Source organism: Pleurodeles waltl, chromosome 5 (genome assembly GCF_031143425.1).
Source record: "Pleurodeles waltl isolate 20211129_DDA chromosome 5, aPleWal1.hap1.20221129, whole genome shotgun sequence".
In the NCBI taxonomy this organism is placed as follows: domain Eukaryota; kingdom Metazoa; phylum Chordata; class Amphibia; order Caudata; family Salamandridae; genus Pleurodeles; species Pleurodeles waltl.
The window spans coordinates 857,858,422-857,883,717 of NC_090444.1; the positions used below are offsets into that span (position 1 = coordinate 857,858,422).

A 25,296-nucleotide genomic window follows, 5' to 3' on the forward strand; every position below is an offset into this window, starting at 1 on the left:
GGCTGATCTAAACCGGGGCTCCTCGACAGAATTTATGCTACTTCTACATGTAAGGGATCCATCCACGGTAGAGTTGTCACCTCCCCCCCCCCATGGTTGACACCAAGTTGATCTATTTCATGTGATTATATTGGTTATTTAGGTTTTGAGGATCACCTGGCATGTTCAAAGCAGGTATGGAAGGGGGGTCTGGGACTGTTTATATGCATTCTGTTTTTTTGCATTGTTTATTTGCTCTTATAATGCTAATCACTGCGTACACCCAGCTACTATATGCCACCCTTAATCAACTAGATGAATAATACACGGACCGGGCCACGATCGACTCTGAACATAAAACTTCTGTCATGAAACATCAAGGGACTTAATGACTCCCATAAAGGGAAGCAGTTTCTACAGTACCTGACTAGACATAACGCAGATTGTCTTCCTACACAGACTCACCTGTCACCCACATCTAACTGCTCATTTGCCAAACAATGGGGCCCACATCAATACTATTCAAATTACACCTCCTACTGTCGGGTGGGATCTGCATCCTGGGTCCATAAATATCTACTTTTTATAACAAACACACTATTTCAGATGGGGACAGCAGATTCCTCCTGGTAAGGGGTATCCTGGATCGCCTTCACATTGCCCTATTAAACGTCTATGCCCCAAACATAGACTCCCCAGAGTTCTTTTGTACAATATAATCCCAGTTAGACAGAGAGTGTGCTGAACACTTGATAATAAATGGAGACTTTAATCAACTTCTAAATGTTGGGCTCAATACTACATCCACTCACCCTTCCACCAAACCGCAGTCCCTGCACATACTCCAGGATATATACGAAACTCACTGATCATGCTACCCCGGGGAGCTGCCCACCGCCACCACGCTGCATTATTCTTTCTACTCTGCCCCACATCATACATGGTCACGGACAGAATATTGGCTCCTGTCACCTACAGTACTGTCTTGGCTGGACAGCATGGCCCATCTGCCATGCACACTGTCTAACCACTCTCCTGTTCACCTTAAATTACACATCTCTTGTGTGGATTATAAAGAATGCCCATGGCACTTCCCAAGGATGGCCTTACACGATGACGCCTTTTGCGCTGAGGTCCGCTTGCCTATTGCATAATATTTTGATACCAGTACATTCCACAGCATCATCTAAAGCGGTGCTATGGGAGGCCTTTAAGGTCTACATAAGAGGCATCATCATATTCAACCATTCTGCTGTTTAACATTCCATCCACTGGGACACAGACCGGGTAGAGGCAACATTAACCAAACTGGACAGCAGGGGCGCCGTATGCTCTCCGGGGGGGTCTTTGCAGGCCAGATCTCATCTCTTAGGCGAATTTCGTGAGCTTGATGAACATGAAACTAAATTCATCGACAGATATGCCAAAGCCCGTTGCTATGGAGAAGGCGAGAGGCCAGGCTGAACGCTGGCCTGCTTTATCCGACCCCCCCAGGTCCGCCTCATACATCCCTGAGGTGACGTGACCAGATGGCATTATGGCTTTGACCACCTCAGACGTCCAAGAACAATCCCTTGACTTCTACAAACAGCTACATCCCACCAGGATCACAAACTGCTCCCCGGAGCAACTACAATATCTAGCGGAAGTGACCATGCTGAGGCTAAGCTCAGCGCAACAACAGTACCTTAGCGAGCCCTTTTCTGAAAAGGAGATCTCACTTGCCATCGATGCGCTCGATGGATCTAAAGCACCTGGATGGGATGGCTTCCCAGGTATTTTTTTCAAGACTTATAAAAGTTCTCCGCATTTGCTCAACATGTATCAGGAAGCATTAGAGTTACGCTCTGGGAAGCAGTGATCACTTTGTTATTGAATCATGGAAAAGAACCCACTCTGTGTGGATCATGTCATTAGTAAACTTCGCTAAAAAAGTCTTAGCAAAACAAGTTGCCAGCCGATTGTGTTTGTTATTGGACCAGATTATCTAACCGGCCCCCAATCAGGATTTATGGTCCATAGATCCACATCCATCAACCTCGGTGCAGGCTTCGCAACCCTTCATAGAGTATCCCCCATGGTCCCTGCAATAAATAGCCCTACTGCAGTAAATAGCCCTACTGGATGCAGAGAAGGCATTCGATTCCTTGTAACTGCTGTTGTTGGAAGCCACTCTTGACAAACTCGGGGTACTGTGCGCTTTTGCCTCTCTAATAATGTTGCTATATTTCAGTCCGACTGCGCACCTTTGTATCAATGGTACACTGACACCAGCTTTTTGTATCTCTAGAGGAACGAGACAGGGTTGCCTCCTGTCCCCCCTCTTATTTATAATAGCGATAGGCCCTCTGATTCGACACTTACAAGAGAGTCATTTGCATAGAGGACTTCAGTTCAAAACTGGGCCTTTGCTGTTCTCCTTTTATGCAAACGACATACTGCTCTTCTTGCGAAACCCTGCCACCTATCTGAGCCTTGTACTAACAGAGATAACCAATTTTGGGAATTTTTCGGGGCTGCAAATTAATTGGAATAAATCAGAGTTATTCCCCCTTACAGATGCAGCCACTTCAGTAACTAATGAGTTCCCACTCACCTGGTGTGACGATCAGGCAAAATATCTGGGTTTCCACATACAGAGACCATGAACAAATAATCTGCCTCAATTACGGTCCCGCAATGGACAAATTTGAAAACAGATTGAATAATGGATTTGCGTCTCACTGTCCATTGCTGGTCGTACTGCCCTGATAAAAATGGTGTTACTTCCAGATTTTTATTTATATTTATCAACGTCCCAATTTCATGTACAAACTCATTCTTTGGGACCCCCCGGAGCTCCTTGACAAGGTTGATATTCATATGGGCCGGGAGACGCCCCTGCATTCGCTAGGAGATACTGACCCTCCTGTGCCAGCTTGAGTGTTGGGGGGGGGGGGGCACCACCGATATTCAACCCCTTGCCACAACCTGCTGGACATGGCGGCAACTAGCACGCCTGCTGGCATCTCCTATGCTATATATACTCGCTGTCTCTTCTTCTGAAAGACAACCCAAGGCTCCTGCTTAAGGTAATAAAATCTGGTACACCACACTCTCCACCCACATCATTTACTTACTGTGGGCAATCTATTCCCCAATGAGTATATATTCTTGCGGACAGAGGATGTCCACTTTAGGTCTGCTACTCACATGGATCACTTTGTCCTTAGCAGGCTACAGATTACACTACATGCATGATTTCCCACCTCCCCCACTTGCAGCCGCAGAATTCCCCCCGTTACTTTGAATCTCACAGCCGATTCCAGCGCAGCTTTAATTTCCAAGCTATACCACACTTGCCTCACTCAACTTCTAATCAGGGACGGGGGGGTGCAAAGCACGGGAGGCAGACCTGGGGCACAGTGTTTCAGACAAAGTGTGGTAAGCATGCTCCTCATAAACACGCACAGTATCTCTCAATCATAGACACAAACTTGTGCTTTACAAAATGTATTTGCAGAACCTATGAGACACCCAATGCCTTAGCCAAATTTGATCCCACACGCCCCTCCAATTGTTTGAAATGTAACGCAGACTTGCACACCTGATACGGACATGCTGCAGGGTGTGGAATATTGGAGAGATGCTTTTACTATACTTTCAGAAATGCTTGAAACTTCTGTTGCACCGGACCCTGAGATGGCCCCAATGGGCTATGTAGAGACTGTTGCCAAACTCCTGTGATGTTTTACAGCACTGGCCCTGTTACTGGCTGTAAGGAAATGCCTCCTTGGCATGGTTACCCCCTGACTCTTTGCCTTTTGCTGATGCTAAGTTCTGATTGAAAGTGTGCTGGGACCCTGCTAGCCAGGCCCCAGCACCAGTGTTTTTTTTCCTAAACTGTACCTTTGCTTCCACAATTGGCACAACCCTGGCACTCAGCTAAGTCCCTTGTAATTGGTACCCCTGGTACCAAGGGCCCTGATGCCAGGTGAGGTCTCTTAAGGGATGCAGCATGTATTATGCCACCTTGGGGACCCCTCACTCAGCACAAGCACACTGCCTCACAGCTCGAGTGTGCTGGTGGGCAGAAAATTACTAAGTCGACATGGCACTCCCCTCAGAGTGCCATGCCAACCTCACACTGCCTGTGGTATAGGTAAGTCACCCCTCTAGCAGACCTTACAGCCCTAGGGCAGGGTGCACTATACCACAGATGAGGGCATATGTGCATGAGCACTATGCCCCTACAGTGTCTAAGCAAAACCTTAGACATTGTAAGTGCAGGGTAGTCATAACAGCATATGGTCTGGGAGTTTGTCAAACACGAACTCCACAGTGCCATAATGGCTACACTGAAATCTGGGAAGTTTGGTATCAAACTTCTCCGCATAATAAATTCACACTGATGCCAGTGTGGAATGTATTGTAAAATTCACCCAGAGGGCAGATGCCCCCTGATATCAATCAGACTTCTAGTGTTAGGCTGACCAGTTTCTGCCAGCCTGCCACAACCAGACGAGTTGCTGGCCACATGGGGAGAGTGTCTTTATCACTCTGTGACCAGGAACAAAGCCTGTACTGGGTGGAGTTACTTCTCACCTCCCCCTGCAGGAACTGTAACACCTGGCGGTGAGCCTCAAAGGGCACAGGGCATCCCAGCTAGTGGAGATGCCGGCCCCTCTGGCCACTGCCCCCACTTTTGGCGGCAAGGCTGGAGGAGATAATTAGAAAAACAAGAAGGAGTCACCCACCAGTCAGGACAGCCCCTAAGGTGCCCTAAGCTGAGGTTACCCTTGCCTTTAGAAATCCTCTATCTTAAGTTTGGAGGATTCCCCCAATAGGATTAGGGATGTGCCCCCTATCCTCAGGGAGGAGGCACAAAGAGGGTGTAACCACCCTCCAGTACAGTAGCCATTGGCTACTGCCCTCCCAGACCTAAACACACCCCTAAATGTAGTATTTAGGGGCACCCAAGAACCCAGGAAATCAGATTCCTGCAACCTGAACTAAGAATAAGGACTGCTGACCTACAAGCCTGCAGAGACGACGGAAGACGACAACTGTTGTGCCCCCAGCCCTACTGGCCTCTCTCCTGACTCAAAAAAACTGCAACAGCGACCATCCAACAGGGACCAGCGACCTCTAAAGCCTCAGAGGACTGCCCTGAACCCCAGGACCAAGAAACTCCAGTGATCAGCGGCTCTGCTCAACAAACAGCAACAAACTTTTAACTTTTCTGCAGCTTTCAAAGACCTCACTCTTCCCACCGGAAGCGTGAGACTTCACCCTCTGCACCCAACGCCCCCGGCTCGAGATCCAGAGAACTAACACCACAGGGAGGACTCCCCGGCGACTGAGAGTTGCACGAGACGACCACCCTGGACCCCCACAGCGACGCCTGCAGAGAGAATCCAGAGGCTCCCCCTGACCACGACTCTGTAACAAGGGACCCAACGCCTGGACCAAGCACTGCACCCCCAGGACCAGAAGGAACCGAACCTCAGTGCAGGAGTGACCCCCAGGTGACCCTCTGCCTAGCCCAGGTGGTGGCTGGCCCGAGAAGCCCCCCTGTGCCGTGCCTGCACCACTAGAGTGACTGCCGAGTCCCTCCATTGTTTTCTATACAAAACCCGACGCCTGCTTTGCACACTGCACCCGGCCGCCCCTGTGCTGCTGAGGGTGTGTTTTGTGTGCCTACTTGTGTCCTCCCCAGTGCTCTACAAAACCCCCCTGGTCTTCCCCCCGAGGAAGCGGGTACTTACATGCTGGCAGACTGGAACCGGAGCACCCCTGTTCTCCATAGGCTCCTATGTGTTTTGGGCACCTCTTTGACCTCTCCACCTGACCGGCCCTGAGCTGCTGGTGTGGTAACTTTGGGGTTGCTTGAACCTCCAGCGGTGGGCTGCCTATGCCCAGGAATTGAGACTTGTAAGTGTCTTACTTACCTCACAATCTAACCAATACTTAGCTCCCCCAGGAACTGTTGATTTTTGCACTGTCTACTTTTAAAATAGCTTATTGCCATTTTAACAAAAACTGTATATGTTATTGCTCTAATTCAAAGTTCCTAACTTACCTGTGTGGAGTACCTTGCATTTTATGTATTTACTTCAAATCTTAAACTTGTGGATCTAAAAATAAATTAAGAAAATATATTTTTCTATATAAAACCTATTGGCCTGGAGTAAGTCTTTGAGTGTGTGTTCCTCATTTATTGCCTGTGTGTGTACAACAAATGCTTAACAATACCCTCTGATAAACCTACTGCACGACCACACTACCAGAAAATAGAGCATTAGAATTATCTAATTTTGCCACTATCTTACCTCAAAGGAGAACCCTTGGACTCTGTGCACACTATCTCTTACTTTGAGATAGTATATACAGAGCAAATTTCCTACACTAGCTATGTGTGAAATAGTCATGCACTAGGGTTCAAAATCCTCTCCTACAACAAAGGCATGGCTTATTAGTATTATATTATGTGATACCACTAGCGAGATCTATGCCTCTTTGCAGCCACCTAATTCTCGTCCGAAAGATATACGGCAGCTGCTTCATGCTTGCCTGCTGACCCTGGAAGACACGAGTTTGGCAAGCACGCAGGACCATAGTGGCCCCATGGATAGCACTCAGACATCCCCTGCAAGTGACACCCTGTTGCACACTCCCTCTGTGAAGGTGCAGATGAGGACATGTTAATGACTTATACTTCCTGTCAACCCGACCTGTTCTATTCCCTCCAATGTTGGTTATAACTGTATACATATTTATGTATCTCTGTGTCAGAATCATCACAGTACTTATCCTACACAGGGTATATTATTGTTACAATGTGGTGCATGAGTGCTTATGGTTGAAAAATCAATTAAAAAGAAAGATCATCTCAATTTCCTTTACAGCGGCATGCCGCTGTTCTTGTCAGCTGAATAACATGTTCAATTAGGGTTCTGTCTATAGTGGATCTGAAGGATTTAGCTACTAGATTAACTGAATTTCGTAAGGGGGGGATCAGAGCAATAAGCTACTGTTTAACATGTAGGCGTCAGTCTCTGGAATTAAGAACAACAAATAAGGCAATTAGGATCCAGTTTCAACAAGAGGGTTGGCATTCACATTAAGTTTTGAAAGATGATTTTTCAGATTGACTACACTTCAAACATTTGAGGCAGAGGTTGGACCATTCCTCTGTAATATGTGCCAGGATTTGGCTTCAGACTCCCTGGTTGTTGTCTTTTTATGCAGTTGGATGGCGCAGAAGGAGCTATGGACATCCCTATGTTACCTTGGTGGGACCTAGCCTGGAACCAAAGCTGCCTTAAATGTGCCAGAACAAAGCCTAATGTCCTTTCAGCAGTATCATCCAATGAAGGACCACCAGAGACGGGCCAAAACTTCCTACTGGCAACAAGACCTTCTCTGAACCCAAGTGTTGGGACAAACTACAGGACTTTGCAGGTAACAGTGGTATTAACCCTTCTTTTTACTTCCCGAGCTCCTCAGTCCATGAAGGAGTATTGCACATCATTCAAGTACATCATACTTGTTTTCCTATGACTGTGTTCTTAGAGTTGAGCTGGGACGGATGGTCACACCATCTGAACAGCAGAATTCCCATTTCAGGCACCACGTGCACCTCAGAAAGAGGTCCATCAGACTCCTGCAGTGAAAGAAGGCCTTGAAGACAGATATCAATGGTGATGTGCCATTGCTGAATAAAATCCTCAATAAGAGGCAAACTCTCCATTTCATCACCGCGAGCACAAGGTAAATGCTATCGTCATGGACTATGCTAAAACAGGCCAGCACTCTGGCTCCCCTCAAGAACAACCCAACAGGAACACGTCTGACTACAGGCCAACTGGTACACAAAGTGACGTAGGCTGATGAAATGCCACTACAATCAACAGGAGCTCAAATGGACAACAAAGCAAGCCACCACGGATAAAGACATCTTCAAATCATCGCTAACACCCTACCACAGGCAGATACGGAACACTAAGCACACAGCTCTTGCACATGACATTGCTGAAAGCACTAACAGCAGCATGGGAATCTTCACCATCAAAGATTTCAGCATGCCTCCTACTGCCTTCAGCAAAATCACCCCATTCTAAAGACCTTTGAAACAAGCTCTCAGATTTTGTCTGCAAACTTGCATGACATTTAAGGTGGCGGCAGGGGTTATTATCTGCAGCCAGGGGCCTGACTAAGGTTGCAGCTGAGCCCCGAGGCTCCCAGACAGAGCGGACCTGCCCACGGCCCCTTGGGTGTGCCCGGGGCTCAGAGTGACCTTAGCAGCCATTTTTAATTCAGCAGCGGTCCAGGGGACAGCTAAGACAATAATAATGGGGAAGCCCAGCTGCTGAAAATCGGATGAGAGTGATGACTGGGAAGGAACATTCCCCATACTGAAGGCAGCCCTGGCGCATAACACCTTCCATTGGGCCCAGAACATGGAAAGGACGCAGCAGGCATTTTGGATGTCGGGCAGTGCAGGTGCAGTGAGGTGGCAGATGAGGCAATGGAAGAGACTGGTCAATGCATGCAGCTTACATTCAGGTAAGAGCCTCATGGACTGCCAGCTGCTGTGGACCGAGGCCGACTGTGTTGGAGCAGCCCCACCTCACCCTTGAGAAAAGTGCCAAATGACGGTCCATTCTGAAAGACTATTGGAGTTCTATATAAGCATGGCGCTGGGGACCTACTTATGTTTGTGACGGTGCAGTGAGTTTGGAACCTCACACGCCACTTCCTGTGTGTCTTGCTGAGGAAGGGGAGAGAAAGAAAAACCTGCTGTTAAGTGGTGGGGTTATGAGGCACACTGAGCGCCCCCTTTCGTATGAGGAAGCTGAAGAGGCTTGAACTATTAGTGGGACACCTGAGTGAGACAACTGGAGGGGGGCTAGCCCCTCACATACGCTTAGCCACTGTGCTTTTGGGAACCAAAAGAGCCAGGAGGAGGAGGGAGTGAGCCGGAGGGACACATTGCTAGACAGTGAATTAACTCCACGGACCTGCCTGTGGAACAATTAAACTCACCCCAGTTGCAAGTAGGAAATAGCTTGAGAAGATTGTGCTCAGGGGATGGCAGAGGCACGACATCGAAAGGCTGCAAGGTTGGAGGGCACATGCTGAGGAAATAATCTCTCCACCTGGTGGACAGTGGTGCAGATCACTCCTTCGTGCATCACCCCACAGACACTGTGGTGGAAAAGAACGTGCCCCCGCTACTTGCTGTAAAGATGATCGGCGACCAGGGGGGCAAGTTGACTCAACACAACAAAATTGATAAATATGTGATCCACACAGCGGGACACTGAGATTCTGTCCCCAGAGCCGGACTCTGTTGCGACAATGCCGGAACCAACCTTCAAAGAAATGATGGCAGCTATCCAAGGAATAAAAAGGACTCTGGAACCAAAAATGGACTCCTTTGTAATAGTGACGTCCTGCTACGGGCCGATGTCACGAAATCAAATAACTATTTGAGAGCCATTGAAATGAAAGTGACTGAAATCAATGACTCTCCAGACACTCTATGACCACAGGTCAACAGGACAACACCCTAATGAAAGCAAAGCTGAAAGACGTGGATGGAAGATCCAGGAGCAACATTATATGCTTGGTGGGAGTGCATGATTGAGCAGAAGATCATAGCACCCAGAAACCAAAAAGGAGCCACCACTACAAACAAAATCACCCCTATCTTTAATTATAGAGATCGTGATGCTACACTCCTGCCTGCCCAGTAAAAACCAACCAAAGTTTGAAAACACTAAAGTTAATCTCTAGCTGGGCTTCTCACTCAAAGTCCAACAGCAGAGATGAAGTTTCACAGAGGTTAAGCTCTCCATGCCAAAGAACTGAAATACATGATGTTCTTTGCAGCAAATTGCAAGTGGTCACTAAGGGCAAAACCTGGCAGTTTCTCACTTCAGAGGAGGCCTGGGAATGGCTGGAGGGCTGGGGGCCAGCTTCCCACAACAGAAAATGTAGCAGCTCCCCCATGGTTGCAGAGCACAGCACACATGACAGCGTGTAGCCGCAACGATTTATAAGGTGAAGTGGGGAAACATCGGGGACAAATTAGGCCAAACTCTGAATGCAATGAAGACTGTACCTTTTTTTTTTTTGCTGTTTTTTTAAAGTGCTAAACACAGAGGGGAGCCTATAACTGACCCCTGTAGGTCAAACCAACAACTATAATACATGCCCTGAGTGGGAGCAATCCCAAACGCACTTCCAATATGGGTGAGTTCTACAGATGACTTTGCCTGCTCTCCCCCATTAAAGGTTTTACTATCATGTTCAGAGGGACGGAAGCCACTCTGCAAGTTGGTGGGAGGTGTGCAGTTATGGGCTCAATGTAAAGGGTGACAGAGTGGGGGCATTAGTTGTGGGGAAATGTTCTATGTTCATTTTGAAGAGCAGGCACAAACTAACACACAGAGAGACTATGCAGAGCACTGCAGCTTACAAGCGAGGTGGGACACGACCACTACCACATGCAGGCAACTTCAATGTCGCAGTGCTTTAGTAACGGTTTAAAAGCACTGGAATGTGAATGGGTTGGGAAACCGACAGAAGACGGGGATAGTAATTCAATACATTTGAAGGTAGAACCCTGACATCATATTACATCAAGAGACCCATCTCTTGGGCAGCTCCTCTAGGTGTGGGTATACGATGTTAGCTCATGCAGGTTTCACTTCCGACTCCGAGGGGTAGGGGCACTGCCTAAAAACAGCACCCCATTCACTCTGCATAAGACCTCGATTTATCCTCAGGGTAAGCATGTAGCTTAGCTGGTATGTGGGATGAGCAGGCAGTCAACATATGCTCAGTATGTATCCTGCCGAGACACCAGAAGATCACACTCCCAAGAATGAGCCCCAGCAAGCACCTGAATACCCCAGCAGGTAATTAGCTGTGTTACCTAAATTCTAACTCAATGCCTGATTGAGTGTTGGGCACCCTCTTGCTATAGCTGCCAGAGGGCATCCTGGTTATCAGAGGTGATTATGGCTGAAGACATGGATAGACACTCAAGTATGCAACTGGCCAGGACCGACACCACTCTTGCCTCCTTTGCAACAGCTCTTGGCCTCTTAGCAGTGTGGCAACTCCACCACCCTGAGGAACTCCATTATACCTTTCTGTCTGGAGTACACCAAAGTTACTCACAACTAGATTACATATTCACAAAAAAAACTCCAACATGGACAGAATCGCAGAGGTTAGACATTTAGACAGGGCCATCTCTGACCATTCGTCGGTATGGCTAGAGCTCTGGGGAACTCAAGGGGGCACATGGGTCCACGGCATACCCGTGCTTGGCACATGACCAATCAAAACCACATGAAGAAACTGAGGCAAACGACTGTCACAGTTTGGAGCTGACACTACGTGAAGCTTATAAAACTGTAACCAGGGGCCAGGCATATTGCCTATTTGCACAGGAGATGAGGGGAGGCAGTGGGTGGGGGGTGTGAGGAGAGAAAGTTGTGAGAAAAACTTGACCAGCTGGAGGAGGAAATCACAGTCCTAGAAATAATTGTAACAGACAGCAAGAATGAAGATGCTGCACATGCCCTTAGACTGAAACAGACGGAGTACAGGGACCTTGCCGAGGAGAGCGCAAAGACATTCTACATAATGTCCCAGAGAAAACTATATGATGTAGGCAATAATACTGAGAAATTATTGATTGGCTGCAAAGGCGCGATCAAGCATGTAATGGGGTCCTGCAAATAATGACAGAGAAGAGATAAAGACCAAACCTGATGACACAGCCGAAGAACTAGCTGGTTATTACAAAGACCTCTACTCTGCCAAGGGGCAATGTGGGTTGACCAATATAAAAGCTTTTCTCAATGAGATCAACGTCCCTAAGTTATTTGATGAGCATAGGAAGGTGAATGCTAGACAGTGACCTTCAACCGAGTGAGAAAGAAAGATCCCTTTGTTTGCTGAACTCCAGGAAGGCGATGGGACCCAAAGGTATCCCTATCGAGCTTTACAAAGGGTTGGCAAGCAAACTAGAGCCCTATCGGCTAAAGATGTGGCTAAAAGCAAAATCATTGGATCAGCTCAAAGAGGATCAAAGGCAAGTCACATTAGAGGTCATACACAAAGAAGGAAAGCCCCCTGACAGATGTACTTCTTATAGGCCGCTATCACTCCTCAACCCAGAGATCAAGATCTTTGCCAAACTGCTAGCTAACAGACTCTGTCAGGTCATCACTTACCTTATACACCGAGACCAATCTCCATTCATGCCAAATAGGGGTACAAGACTTAGGCCCTCATCCTGACCTTGGCGGGCGGCGGATGCCGCCCGCCAAAGTCCCGCAGTCAGGTTACCGTTCCGCGGTCGAAAGACCGCGGCGGTAATTCTGACATTCCCGCTGCGCTGGCGGGCGGCCGCCTTCAGGCCGCCCGCCAGCCCAGCGGGAAAGAGGCTTCCACGATGAAGCCGGCTCGGAATCGAGCCGGCGGAGTGGAAGCTGTGCGACGGGTGCAGTTGCACCCGTCGCGTATTTCACTGTCTGCGCAGCAGACAGTGAAATACATTTAGGGGTCCTCTTACGGGGGCCCCTGCAGTGCCCATGCCAGTGGCATGGGCACTGCAGGGGCCCCCAGGGGCCCCGCGACCCCCCCTACCGCCATCCGGTTCCCGGCGGGCGGACCGCCGGGAACTGGATGGCGGTAGGGGGGGGTCGGAATCCACTCGGCGGCGCAGCAAGCTGCGCCGCCTTGGAGGATTCCAAGGGGCAGCGGAAAACCGGCGGGAGACCGCCGGTTTTCCTGCACTGACCGCGGCCAAAGCGCCGCGGTCAGAATGCCCTGCGGGGCAACGCCGGTCTGTTGGCGGTGCTCCCGCCGACCCTGGCCCCGGCGGTCTAAGACCGCCGGGATTAGAATCACCCCCTTAGTCTTCAACTACTTTTTCGGGTGAAGGCGGTGGCGGAAAGATGACAAGGTGTGTACCATGGTACTGGAAATGGACGCTACCATGGCCTTTGACACACATGAATGAGATTACATGTTTGGGGTACTGGAGAGACTGTGACTTGGTCCCAACTTCATAGACTGGATATGTCTCCTCTATGAGGGACATATGGCGCAAGTTAGGGTGAATGGAAAGATATCCCGCAACATTGTGTTGCACTGCGGGACCAGACAGAACTGCCCTATATCCCCACTTATCTTTGCCCTGGTCCTTGAACCACTAGCTGCTTGGGTAAGTGGGGGGACCCCTTAGTACAGCTGAGGGAGAATTGGGTAGAGCTTATGATGCAGATCCTCCAAATCTTTAAGAAATACTCTGGATATACTGTTAACTGGGGTAAGTCCCTTATGCACTTGATCACAGGCCCAGGCCCCACCGGTGAGAGGATATGCCTATGCAATGACAGAAGGAGTGTTTAAGTACTTAGGGATATATGTTACGAAAGACCCCCAGCTATTTTATCAAAACAACCTAGGTCCTATACTAGAACACTTTGCTGCAGGTGTACAGCATTGGAGATCCTTGCCGCTCTCCTTATTCAGAAGATTACTGATGTTCAAAATGATGACTCTACCCAGAATACTTTCTGCCCTTCAAAATACCCACTATCGAGTCCATGGAGAATTTTCCCTTAATGAGGTCTTGCCCAGACTCCTTCTTTGGGATACTGGACCGCCACACATAACCCCCCAGAAACAGATGCCTGGGGTATATGATGGTGGGATTGGTCTTCCTGATATACAGAAATATTATTGAGTCATGCAACTAGCTGTAAATAATGACTGGGCATGTGCTGCCCGGGATTAACCGACTGGAAAGGCTGGCTTGGGGACAGGAGAACTATTTAGGGGCATTATATAAGGCAATAACTTTGCGGCGAATGCTGCCACACACCAAGACGGTGATATACACCTGGAGGGAGGCTTCTGTTTTTTGGGAAGGAAGACAAAACTAACTGAAACCACAACACCTTTGGATGAGCGACAGCCTAGAGGAAGTGGGAAGGCTCCAGGGGCTTTCAAACTGGAATCTAATTGGGATATCCAGACTAGGGTACGCTTGGCAAACGTTCTGAAAACTTTTCAAGAGAAATTTAGTTAAGTGTAAATGGGGGGCTGTCCAAATCTGGCAGGTAGCTAGTCAAGGGACCAGCAAGGTCATCAAGAACAGTTTATCAGTACTTCCAGGCACTTTTTCTGTGTTCCAATGGATTCCTATGGAGAGGTCTGAAGCAAGGGATGAAGGATGCTGAAGAAGCTCTAAGGATGCTGTGGATGCGATGCGGTCAACGAGTGTCTGCAGGGATTCCTTGGTCCACGAAGATGGTGAGGTTGTCCTGGTTGGAGGGACGACAAGCTACAAAGACCTCTCTCATCTGGCCAGTGTCCAATCGGCACTGGTCTACCATTCACCTGCTGTTGTAGTCACAGGCGAATCCTTCCTGGGTCAATTACTCACCTCCTGAGGCAACTCTCCGGCAGCACTCCCGGGCTCACCAAACTCGGGTGCAACTCTGTGTATCAGGTCTTGGCCCCTCGTGCTGCACGGCGGCGGTGGTAGTGGCTTGAAGACTACCAACCTTCAGTTGTGTCCTTGTGCTGCGAACAGGAGGTCAGTCAGCTGACCCTTGAAGTTCTCTTAGACTGACCGGGCTCCGGAGACAGCTTCTCCTTGAGACAGACAAGGCAGACACAGTCCATGTCTTCATTAGCCAGGTGTAGCAGATGCAGTCCTCATAGTTGCAGCCTCTCTTTCCTGATCCCTCATTGCAGCAGGGCAATCCTTTTACGGTCCTTCTCCAAATTGGTTGAGATCTGATGTCTGGGTGCAGGGTTGCCCCCTTTATTCTTGGAAAGTGCCCTCAAGACAGGATGTGCTTCGTAGTCAATGGGCTAAAAGGTTCTCTCCCACCTGGTGACCACGTCCTGTGGGGTGTGGCATCTGGCTATTCCAGGATGCACCATTCTGCCCCCACCCAAGATGGTGACCCCCCCCCCCGGTGTACATACCTTACTAGCCCACTCCAGAGGGGTCCGAATGCAAAACTGTACTCACCAAATGGGCAAACAAAGTATAAATGATTGTTTCGGGTGCTTTATTGTCAGGACATGTTAAGTACATGTCCTGCCTGTGCGATATGTGGCACCCAGCATTTAGGGATCGTAGGCATGCCAGCGAGGTGACGTACCCACATGTCCAGGGAAAGTGCTGGCTTTCCGATTAATTTGTCAAAGTCAGGCTAGCAGTGCACGACTGCTCTACCAGTCTGCGGTGGCGAGTGGGGGAGTTGCTTTACTTGAGGGATCTCCAGGGTGGCACAATCAGTGGGGTACTCCTCTAACTTACATGACCTGGGTACCAGGGTACCATTTACTAGGTTCTTATGGCCAAGTTAGCCATTTCCAATTTGGTATACCCAATTCAACATACACTTTTAGGTTCAAGGCACTGGCACTGATGTCCAGTTAGCAGGCCTCAGTGCACTCAGAGTCGAAAAACCAGCAGCAATAGTGGAAAAACGTGGGAGTGACCATCCAAAAAGAGTTATTTCCTTACACACAGTTTTAAACTACAGACCAATCTCCCTCCTACCCTTCCCAGCAACGGTCTTAGAAAAACTAACCAAACAACACCTCACTGACCACCTCAACGACTACCAGCTTCTCAATACCATGCAATCTGGATTCAAGCCCATCCACAGAACAGAAACTGCACTCACTGCCAACACAGACAGCATCTGCATGATCCTTAATAGAGTTAATATTGCAGCCTCCATTCTCCTGGGTCTCTCTGCAGCATTTGATACAGTCTCACACCCAATCCACAACAGACAACTGCACATCCAAGGGCCCACTCTCTGCTGGATCTGTTCCTTCTTAACAAATATGAAAGAAGCGGTTAGCCTTACTACTCATAAGCCCTCAAATGCATCACTGGAGTGCCTCAAGGTTTATTGCTCCCCCACCCCAATTCAACGCACACATGATCTCTCTGGCCAACATCATCCACCCAAACAACATCAACAGCCTTCTCCAATGCCGATACACAGCTCATACCCTCCCATAACCTCACACTTGGACAAGACCCCAGACACATTAAACAGGTTCACTGCCTTCATGACCAAAGCCAATAACTGAAAGAAAGCCAACTGTCCCAAGATCAACACCAACAAGACAGAAGTAGTGAACTTTAGCAAGAACAACTCATCATGGGACTCCAACTGTGGCTGACCAAACTCAAACTCAGACCCAGCACACACTCCATGAACCTCGAAATAATCATCAGCATCAAACTGAACATGACCGCAGAAGTCAAGGCTGTTACTGTATCCTGATTTCACACCCTGAAGCTGCAGAGAAAGATCTTTAAATAACTCCTAAGCAACACTAGAAAAACTGTTACTCACACCCCAGGCACCAGCAAGTTGGACTACGGGAACACCCTCTACACCGAGATTACCAAGCAACTTACTAGAACACTGTAAACTATCCACAGCTCGGCAGCCAGACTCATTCTCAACCTCCCACACAGAACTCGTATCACATCACACCACAGGAAGCTCCAGTGGCTCCCAATATAGAAATGTGATCATTTCAAACTCCTCACACACTCATTTAAAACAGTACAAAAATTAGGCCCCACCTACTTGAACAGTCACACCTTGTTCCACTAACCACACAGAGACACATTCACAGGGCTCCTGCTCGCACACATCTCACGCATACACAAAACCAGATTAGGGGGATGAACGTTCTCTCACATCACTCCAAAAGTGGGGAATGGCCTGCCACTCCACATCTGAGCCTCATCCTCTGTCCCTGAATTCCGCACTAAGCTCAAGACCTGACTTTTCAATTACCCAACCTACACAGGTAGGGCTAGGCATACACACCTGCTCAGAGCCAGGGTACCCTGATGAGTGATAGTGTGCTTTGCAAACATATATAACAGAACATAACACATATGGCAGTAATATGTCCCATCGGACAACAGCTATGCATCTCTGTAACAAACTATGAAAGAACAATCTAGAGTGGATTACTGAAAATTAAAGATAAATTCCAATATGGTTTCTGGCTTGGGAAAATTTCATGTCATGAGAAATCTGCAAAAAGTGGTCCTCAGAAGTATCTATTAAAAACAGTTGCAATTCAAGTACAATGAAATAACTACAAAGGTCAAATCCAAGTGTTCTCGTCATGTGTCAGTTACATGTGGAAGTTTTGGTGGCCTTCATGTACAGATCCGACTTGTGGCATCACTGGTCCTGTGGCCATCACTTTGGCATTAAGGAAAGACACAAACAAACTCACCAGATAAGAACCGGCATTCAACAGAGGACAAAGCCCATGATCTTTGCACAAGGGGCACACTCAATTAGATTTATGGCATATCACAGTTGTCAGAACAGGTTAAATTACACATTCCTAACTCACATTTTATGCTTTGATATGAAAAACAACAAAATAAATACCTGTCAGGTGATCCAAGCGTACTTGCTTTCTTTCCAGAAGAAGACGGGAACTGTTCAGACACTGCTTTTTGGTAAGCACTGTTTTGACTACATACAATTGTGGATGGACCGCCTTGTGGTGCATGAAATGCTGACCCCAAACTCTCAAAATGACTCTTACTTGTACTATAAAAGTATATCTCCGTAAGATTACCATGGTGAAGAAAAGGCAATTCATCTGTAGCACATTCATCAACTGATGACTGCTCTGTGTCTGCCTTCATGTCTTTGACTGGCAACAGCAGGAGTTCCAGTCGTTCTTTGAAACCATCAACAACTTTAGTAGTAGTATTTTTGGGGGATGGACAAACTGTTTCTGCTGAGTTGCAAAGGTTGAAAAATATCTCTTCATTCATTCTTTGTGAAGTTTCCCACCTTTCTGCATTACCATTATCTTCATGTAAGGCAACAATTGAAGTGTTTGATACATTTTGTAAATCTTCAGCACTTCTGCTCATAGTTAGACGGGCTCTTCTCGAATGCACTTTCCTTGAAGTGACAGGAAACACAGGCAGGCTATTAGAACGCTGTCGCTGATCTGCAGTGAGGATGAAGCCTTGAGAATACAGCAGGGAAGAATTAGTTCTCAAGATAATACAAAAATGGAAGATTACAGAAATAAACAACATTATTCCGTTACTATTTCCTAATAAGTCAATATACACATTTGGAGTCATCCTGATTTTACAGCTATTAACAAAAGCCTCACAGTGCATATTTGTACACATAATAGTGCAAGAAAAGTATGGAAGTTTAGGTGTAACCAATCAGACTTAAGAGGTCATTCCTCCACCGAGCTCTGGTGCAAACCTAACTTGTGGGGCTTTTCCTGAAAATTCTGGTAACAAAGAACCAGCTTTATTGGTGGTGGCGACCGGTGCAGCAAGCTTGTGGCGTCATGGCCACATCCTCAGATTCCCTCACTACCACCTGGCAAAAGTGCCCCTCTCTCTCACATACATCACATTTGTTTTAAAACGCTTGTAAAGGCTGGCTTTACTAATCCACTCCGCTATCCACGAAGTATAGTTCTGTTCTTTGCAGCAGGCATATTAACCCTCTGTGCTACTTTATGGCGAGTCAAAACTGCCACTAGACAAAACTCTGATCTCCCTCTCTAGCAGTAACATTTATCACAAAAATGATCTTGACATTTTAACTGCTTACTGAAAGGTGGAGCACAAGGAACTTTTCAGCAGGTGCTCTTAAATTGCAAGTTTCATAAGTTATTGATAAATACAGCACCCCCTATTTAGGTCAGCACCTGAAAAAGTAGAGAAGAGAAAAAGTAGTCCAGAAGCCATGCGGAAAACATGAAGCCTCGTATTTTTCCAGTAGTTTACTGGTGCTGTCGAGGAGGGCTAAACACCGGAAAAGGCATGACGTATGCATGCCTTTCACAAATTAAATCAAGCAAAATTTAAAAAGGCAAGCCCCGAACCAACAAAACTGATGGACGTGATATGGGCGTGGTTAAAAGCCCACAGAGTAATTACAACAGGGGCCAAAGCGCTTGTGCTCGACTCTAAAAAAGGAGGTCTGGACACTGCCATTAGTTTAAATGGCAATTTTGAGTTAGAAGTTTAAAACTGCTCTACCAGTCTGCAGTGGTAGCCCATAAGGAATACTAACTTACAGGCTCTGGGTAACCCTGGTATCAATAGTGAGTCTCACATAATTTAACTCATGCCTTTTGGGAGAAGCCAGTTAAACATCCAATTTTAAGGGTCAGAGTCCTGGACTGATGTCTGGATATCAGGCATTAGTGTACTCTCAGAACCATTACACCAGCAATTAATATTTAAAAAAAAAGTGGGACAAAAATTGGAAGAGAACCTGAGAAAAGACATTTCTCGATGTACATGAACTATGCAAGAGACAACGTTATGAATATCACCTCAGAAGCTGGCATTTGCAAGGAGTTACATGATACGCTTTGAATTACAGTTAACATGTAGCTAAACTACTGAGACAAAAGGCAGAGATTGTTTACTTTGGAAATGTTAAAAACAAATTAACATCACAACATTGTACCCTTTGACCCAAGACAACCATGCATAAATGATGACAATAAATTATGAGGTTGTGGCATCTGGCCATTCTCTAACAGAGACAGTGGACAAGGTGCAAAAGGTGCAATGTACTGTTCACCAGTTCTGTGATCTTCACAAGTTAGCTAATGTATTGTCAATGGTCAATAGAAATTAGGAACAATAAATAGGCATGACAGTTTGAGAGTTTTGCAATCACAGGAAACCTGAAGGGAATAATCCAATATTAATTATGGAGAACCGGCACCTAAAACCCTTGCATACAACAGTACTACCTCTATTTGAGACTCAAAGAGATCATTCGATACAACAAGGGAATTACCGTGAAGCAAATACACCAAGGTACCTTACTATTTTATGCATCCGAGGCAAACCAAAGCAGGACAAAACAAGCAAGAAAGAAATGTGCTAATTGCAAAACAAAACTAGCTACATGTGTGCCGATTTTCCCGTGATGGCCATTAAAAAATACAATAAATTCTTGGCAATTTGCTTACTAACTTACAAGTGAAGGAAACGGTATGGACTGTAAACCTGTGCACATGCAATTAACCTAACAACAAACTGAATTTCAGAGCTGGTAAATTTGGGAAGTGTGTTTCAGTAAAAGATTTCAAGAACAAGTGATTTGGTCGTACAAGTTTGGCAGGGGGCATGCTGTAGTAATGTAAGGGACTGTCCCACATGAACCTGTTTGACCTTTGGGTGACTGATTGTAGGAAAATGGCTCCTTGTTGCAGTTACCCATCCCCCTACTTTCTGATCGGGACCCTGCTAACCAGGCCCCAGCACCAGTGTTCTTTCACTAAAAATGTACCATTGTTTCCACAACTGGCACACCACGGCACACAGATAAGTCCCTTGTAAAAGGTATCAGTGGTTCTAAGGGCTCTGTGACCAGGAAAGGTCCCTAAGGGCTGCAGCATGTGTTGTGCCACCCTAAGGGACCCCTCACCTAACACATGCACAACGCCATTGCAGATTCTGTGTGTTGGTGTGGAGAAAAAGGCAAATCAACATGGCACCCCCCTCAGGATGCCATGCACACAAAATACTGCCTGTGGCATAGGTAAGTCACCCCTCTAGGAGGCCATAAAGCCCTAAGGCAGGGTGCACTATACCACAGGTGAGGGAATAGCTGCATGAGCAATTTGCCCCTACAGTGTCTAAGTCTACTCTTAGACATTTTAAGTACAGTGTGGCCATATTAAATATATGGTCCAGGAGTTTCTCAAAACGAGCTCCACAATTCCATAATGGCTACACTGAACACTGGGAAGTCTGGTATCAACATTCTCAGAATAATAAACCCACATTGATGCCAGTGTTGAATTTCTAAACCAATGCACACAGAGGAGATGCCCCCTGTATTTTACCCAATCCTTCAGTGCAGGACTGACTGGTCTGTGTCAGCCTGCCACTGAGTGACAAGTTTCTGACCTCCTGGGGTGAGAGCCTTTGTGCTGTCTGAGGACAGAAACAAAGCCTGCACTGGGTGGAGGTGCTTCACACCTCAACCCTGCAGGAACTTTAACACCTAGCAGTGAGCCTCAAAGGCTCGGGCTTCGTGTTACAATGCCCCAGGGCACTCCAGGTAGAGGAGATGCCTGCCCGCCCCACACAGCCCCAACATTTGGCGGCAAGTCCGGGGAGATAAAGAGAAAAACAAGGAGGAGTAACCCCCTCAACCAGGTCCACCTCTAAGGTGACCAGAACTGAAGTGACCCCCTCCTTGGAAAATTCTCCATCTTGTTTTGGCGGATTTACCTAATAGGAATAGGGATATGCGCCCATCCCTAAAGGGAGAAGGCACAAGGAGAGTGTAGCCACCCTCAAGGACAGTAGCCATTGGCTACTGCCCTGTGACACTAACACACCCCTAAATTCAGTATTTAGGGGCGACGCGGAACCCAGGATTTCAGATTCCTGATGACCTGAACAAGAAGAAGGACTGCTGACCTGAAAACCCCGCAGAGACGATGGAGACAACAACTGATCTGGCCCCAGTCCTACCAACATCTCTCCAGATTCAAAGAACCTGCAACAGCGACGCATCCAGCGGGGCCAGCGACCTCTGCCGACTCAGAGGACTGCCCTGTAACCCATGTAGGAGGCTGGCCACCTTTGTGGTGGGTACCTTGGGTACTTACACCTTATACCAGGTCCAGTTATCACTTATTAGTGAAGTAGTAGTGTTCTAGCAGCTTAAGCTGATAGATGCAGCAATAGCAGAGCAGCTTAGGCTGAACTAGGGGACATGCAAAGCTCATGCAATACCACTTATAGTAACAGAGTACTTTTACACAAGTGTGTATTTATTTGGGTGACACAGTACCAAAAATATCTTGGAGACAATACTCCTTCTGGAGGTAAGTATTATACACAATATATACACTAGACACCAAAATGAGACAAGTAAATAGTCATAGAACAATGCTAACAGTAGGAAATCCTATAGAATGCAATGGGAGAAAAAAGGTCTAGGGGCAACACAAACCATATACTAAGAAAGTGGAATGTGAATCACAAATTCCCCCCTAGGCAAGTGTAGTGTGTGCAGAATTGCTGGGAGAGTAAGAATACAGTAAAGGTAACTAAATTACCCCACCCCAGAGCCCAGAAAAGCAGTAGTAAAGTACTGCAAGTTTCCTTAGGACACACTACACCTCGTTTTGGGGGTTTTGCAGCAGCCAACCAAGTCTGCAAAGAAAAACTGCTGGATTATGGGACCTGAAGACCTGCAAAGGAAGGGGACCAAATCCAGAAGTCGAAAGAAGTTCCAGGAAGGACAGGAGCCCCTGCCATCCCAGAAGAGGGTGCAAAAGAAGAGTCCCGGTTAGAAGAAGACTGCAGAAATGCACCCTAGGAGGATGTCAGCGGGTTCATGCCTGATGCAAAAGATGTCCCACGGAGTGAAGATCGTTGCAGATGAGATTTCGTGTTGGAAGGCGCTAACAAGCCTTGGCTACGGCAAAAGAGTGTTTTTCATCAAAATGGCACTGGATGGGCCCAGGAGGGACCTGGTGTAGGAGGCTGGACTGGCTAGTAGTGAGTACCAAGGGGTACTTGCACCTTGCACCAGGCCCAGTTATCCCTTATTAGTGTATAGGGTGTCTAGCAGCTTAGGCTGATAGATAATGGTAGCTTAGCAGAGCAGCTTAGGCTGAACTAGGAGACGTGTGAAGCTACTACAGTACCACCTAGTGTCATATGCACAATATCATAAGAAAACACAATACACAGTTATACTAAAAATAAAGGTACTTTATTTTTATGACAATATGCCAAAGTATCTCAGAGTGCACCCTCAGTGAGAGGATAGGAAATATACACAAGATATATATACACAATAGCAAAAATATGCAGTATAGTCTTAGAAAACAGTGCAAACAATGTATAGTTACAATAGGATGCAATGGGGACACATAGGGATAGGGGCAACACAAACCATATACTCCAAAAGTGGAATGCGAACCACGAATGGACCCCAAACCTATGTGACCTTGTAGAGTGTCGCTGGGACTATTAGAAAATAGTGAGAGTTAGAAAAATAACCCTCCCCAAGACCCTGAAAAGTGAGTGCAAAGTGCACTAAAGTTCCCCTAAGGACAAAGAAGTCGTGTTAGAGGAATAATGCAGGAAAGACACAAACCAACAATGCCACAACGCTGGATTTCCAATCTGGGGTACCTGTGGAACAAGGGGACCAAGTCCAAAAGTCACAAGCAAGTCGGAGATGGGCAGATGCCCAGGAAATGCCAGCTGCGGGTGCAAAGAAGCTTCTACTGGACAGAAGAAGCTGCGGTTTCTGCAGGAACGCAAAGGGCTAGAGACTTCCCCTTTGGAGGACGGATCCCTCTCGCCTTGTAGAGTCGTGCAGAAGTGTTTTCCCGCCGAAAGAACGCCAACAAGCCTTGCCTTTTTAATCGTGCGGTTAGCGTTTTTGGATGCTGCTGTTGCCCAGGAGGGACCAGGAGGTCGCAAATTGGACCAGGAGGTAGAGGGGACGTCGAGCAAGACAAGGAGCCCTCTTAGCAGCAGGTAGCACCCGGAGAAGTGCCAGAAACAGGCACTACGAGGATGCGTGAAACGGTGCTCACCCGAAGTTACACAAAGGAGTCCCACGTCGCCGGAGAACAACTTAGGAGGTCGTGCAATGCAGGTTAGAGTGCCGTGGACCCAGGCTGGACTGTGCACAAAGGATTTCCGCCGGAAGTGCACGGAGGCCGGAGTAGCTGCAAAAGTCGCGGTTCCCAGCAATGCAGTCTAGCGAGGTGAGGCAAGGACTTACCTCCACCAAACTTGGACTGAAGAGTCACTGGACTGTGGGAGTCACTTGGACAGAGTTGCTGGATTCGAGGGACCTCGCTCGTCGTGCTGAGAGGAGACCCAAGGGACCGGTAATGCAGCTTTTTGGTGCCTGCGGTTGCAGGGGGAAGATTCCGTCGACCCACGGGAGATTTCTTCGGAGCTTCTAGTGCAGAGAGGAGGCAGACTACCCCCACAGCATGCACCACCAGGAAAACAGTCGAGAAGGCGGCAGGATCAGCGTTACAGAGTTGCAGTAGTCGTCTTTGCTACTTTGTTGCAGTGTTGCAGGCTTCCAGCGCGGTCAGCAGTCGATTCCTTGGCAGAAGGTGAAGAGAGAGATGCAGAGGAACTCGGATGAGCTCTTGCATTCGTTATCTAAAGTTTCCCCAGAGACAGAGACCCTAAATAGCCAGAAAAGAGGGTTTGGCTACCTAGGAGAGAGGATAGGCTAGCAACACCTGAAGGAGCCTATCAGAAGGAGTCTCTGACGTCACCTGGTGGCACTGGCCACTCAGAGCAGTCCAGTGTGCCAGCAGCACCTCTGTTTCCAAGATGGCAGAGGTCTGGAGCACACTGGAGGAGCTCTGGACACCTCCTAGGGGAGGTGCAGGTCAGGGGAGTGGTCACTCCCCTTTCCTTTGTCCAGTTTCGTGCCAGAGCAGGGCTAAGGGGTCCCCTGAACCGGTGTAGACTGGCTTATGCAGAATTGGGCACATCTGTGCCCAAGAAAGCATTTCCAGAGGCTGGGGGAGGCTACTCCTCCCCTGCCTTCACACCATTTTCCAAAGGGAGAGGGTGTAACACCCTCTCTCAGAGGAAGTCCTTTGTTCTGCCATCCTGGGCCAGGCCTGGCTGGACCCCAGGAGGGCAGCTGCCTGTCTGAGGGGTTGGCAGCAGCAGCAGCTGCAGTGAAACCCCAGGAAGGGCAGTTTGGCAGTACCAGGGTCTGTGCTACAGACCACTGGGATCATGGGATTGTGCCAACTATGCCAGGATGGTATAGAGGGGGCAATTCCATGATCATAGACATGTTACATGGCCATATTCGGAGTTACCATTGTGAAGCTACATATAGGTAGTGACCTATATGTAGTGCACGCGTGTAATGGTGTCCCCGCACTCACAAAGTCCGGGGAATTGGCCCTGAACAATGTGGGGGCACCTTGGCTAGTGCCAGGGTGCCCTCACACTAAGTAACTTTGCACCTAACCTTTACTAGGTAAAGATTAGACATATAGGTGACTTATAAGTTACTTAAGTGCAGTGTAAAATGGCTGTGAAATAACGGGGACGTTATTTCACTCAGGCTGCAGTGGCAGGCCTGTGTAAGAATTGTCAGAGCTCCCTATGGGTGGCAAAAGAATTGCTGCAGCCCATAGGGATCTCCTGGACCCCCAATAGCCTGGGTACCTCAGTACCATATACTAGGGAATTATAAGGGT

The 25,296-nt window shown here is 47.7% G+C and overlaps 1 protein-coding gene across 1 annotated transcript in view; it reads right to left on the reverse strand.

Annotated features, from left to right (window-relative positions):
• The window catches only part of LYST (lysosomal trafficking regulator), a 2,674,875-nt gene that overhangs the window by 1,364,644 nt on the left and 1,284,935 nt on the right, over window positions 1-25,296 (reverse strand). Inside the window, 1 exon segment of the mRNA XM_069234946.1 lies at window positions 17,454-18,048. Within this exon segment, the coding sequence (XP_069091047.1) occupies window positions 17,454-18,048 (595 nt within the window).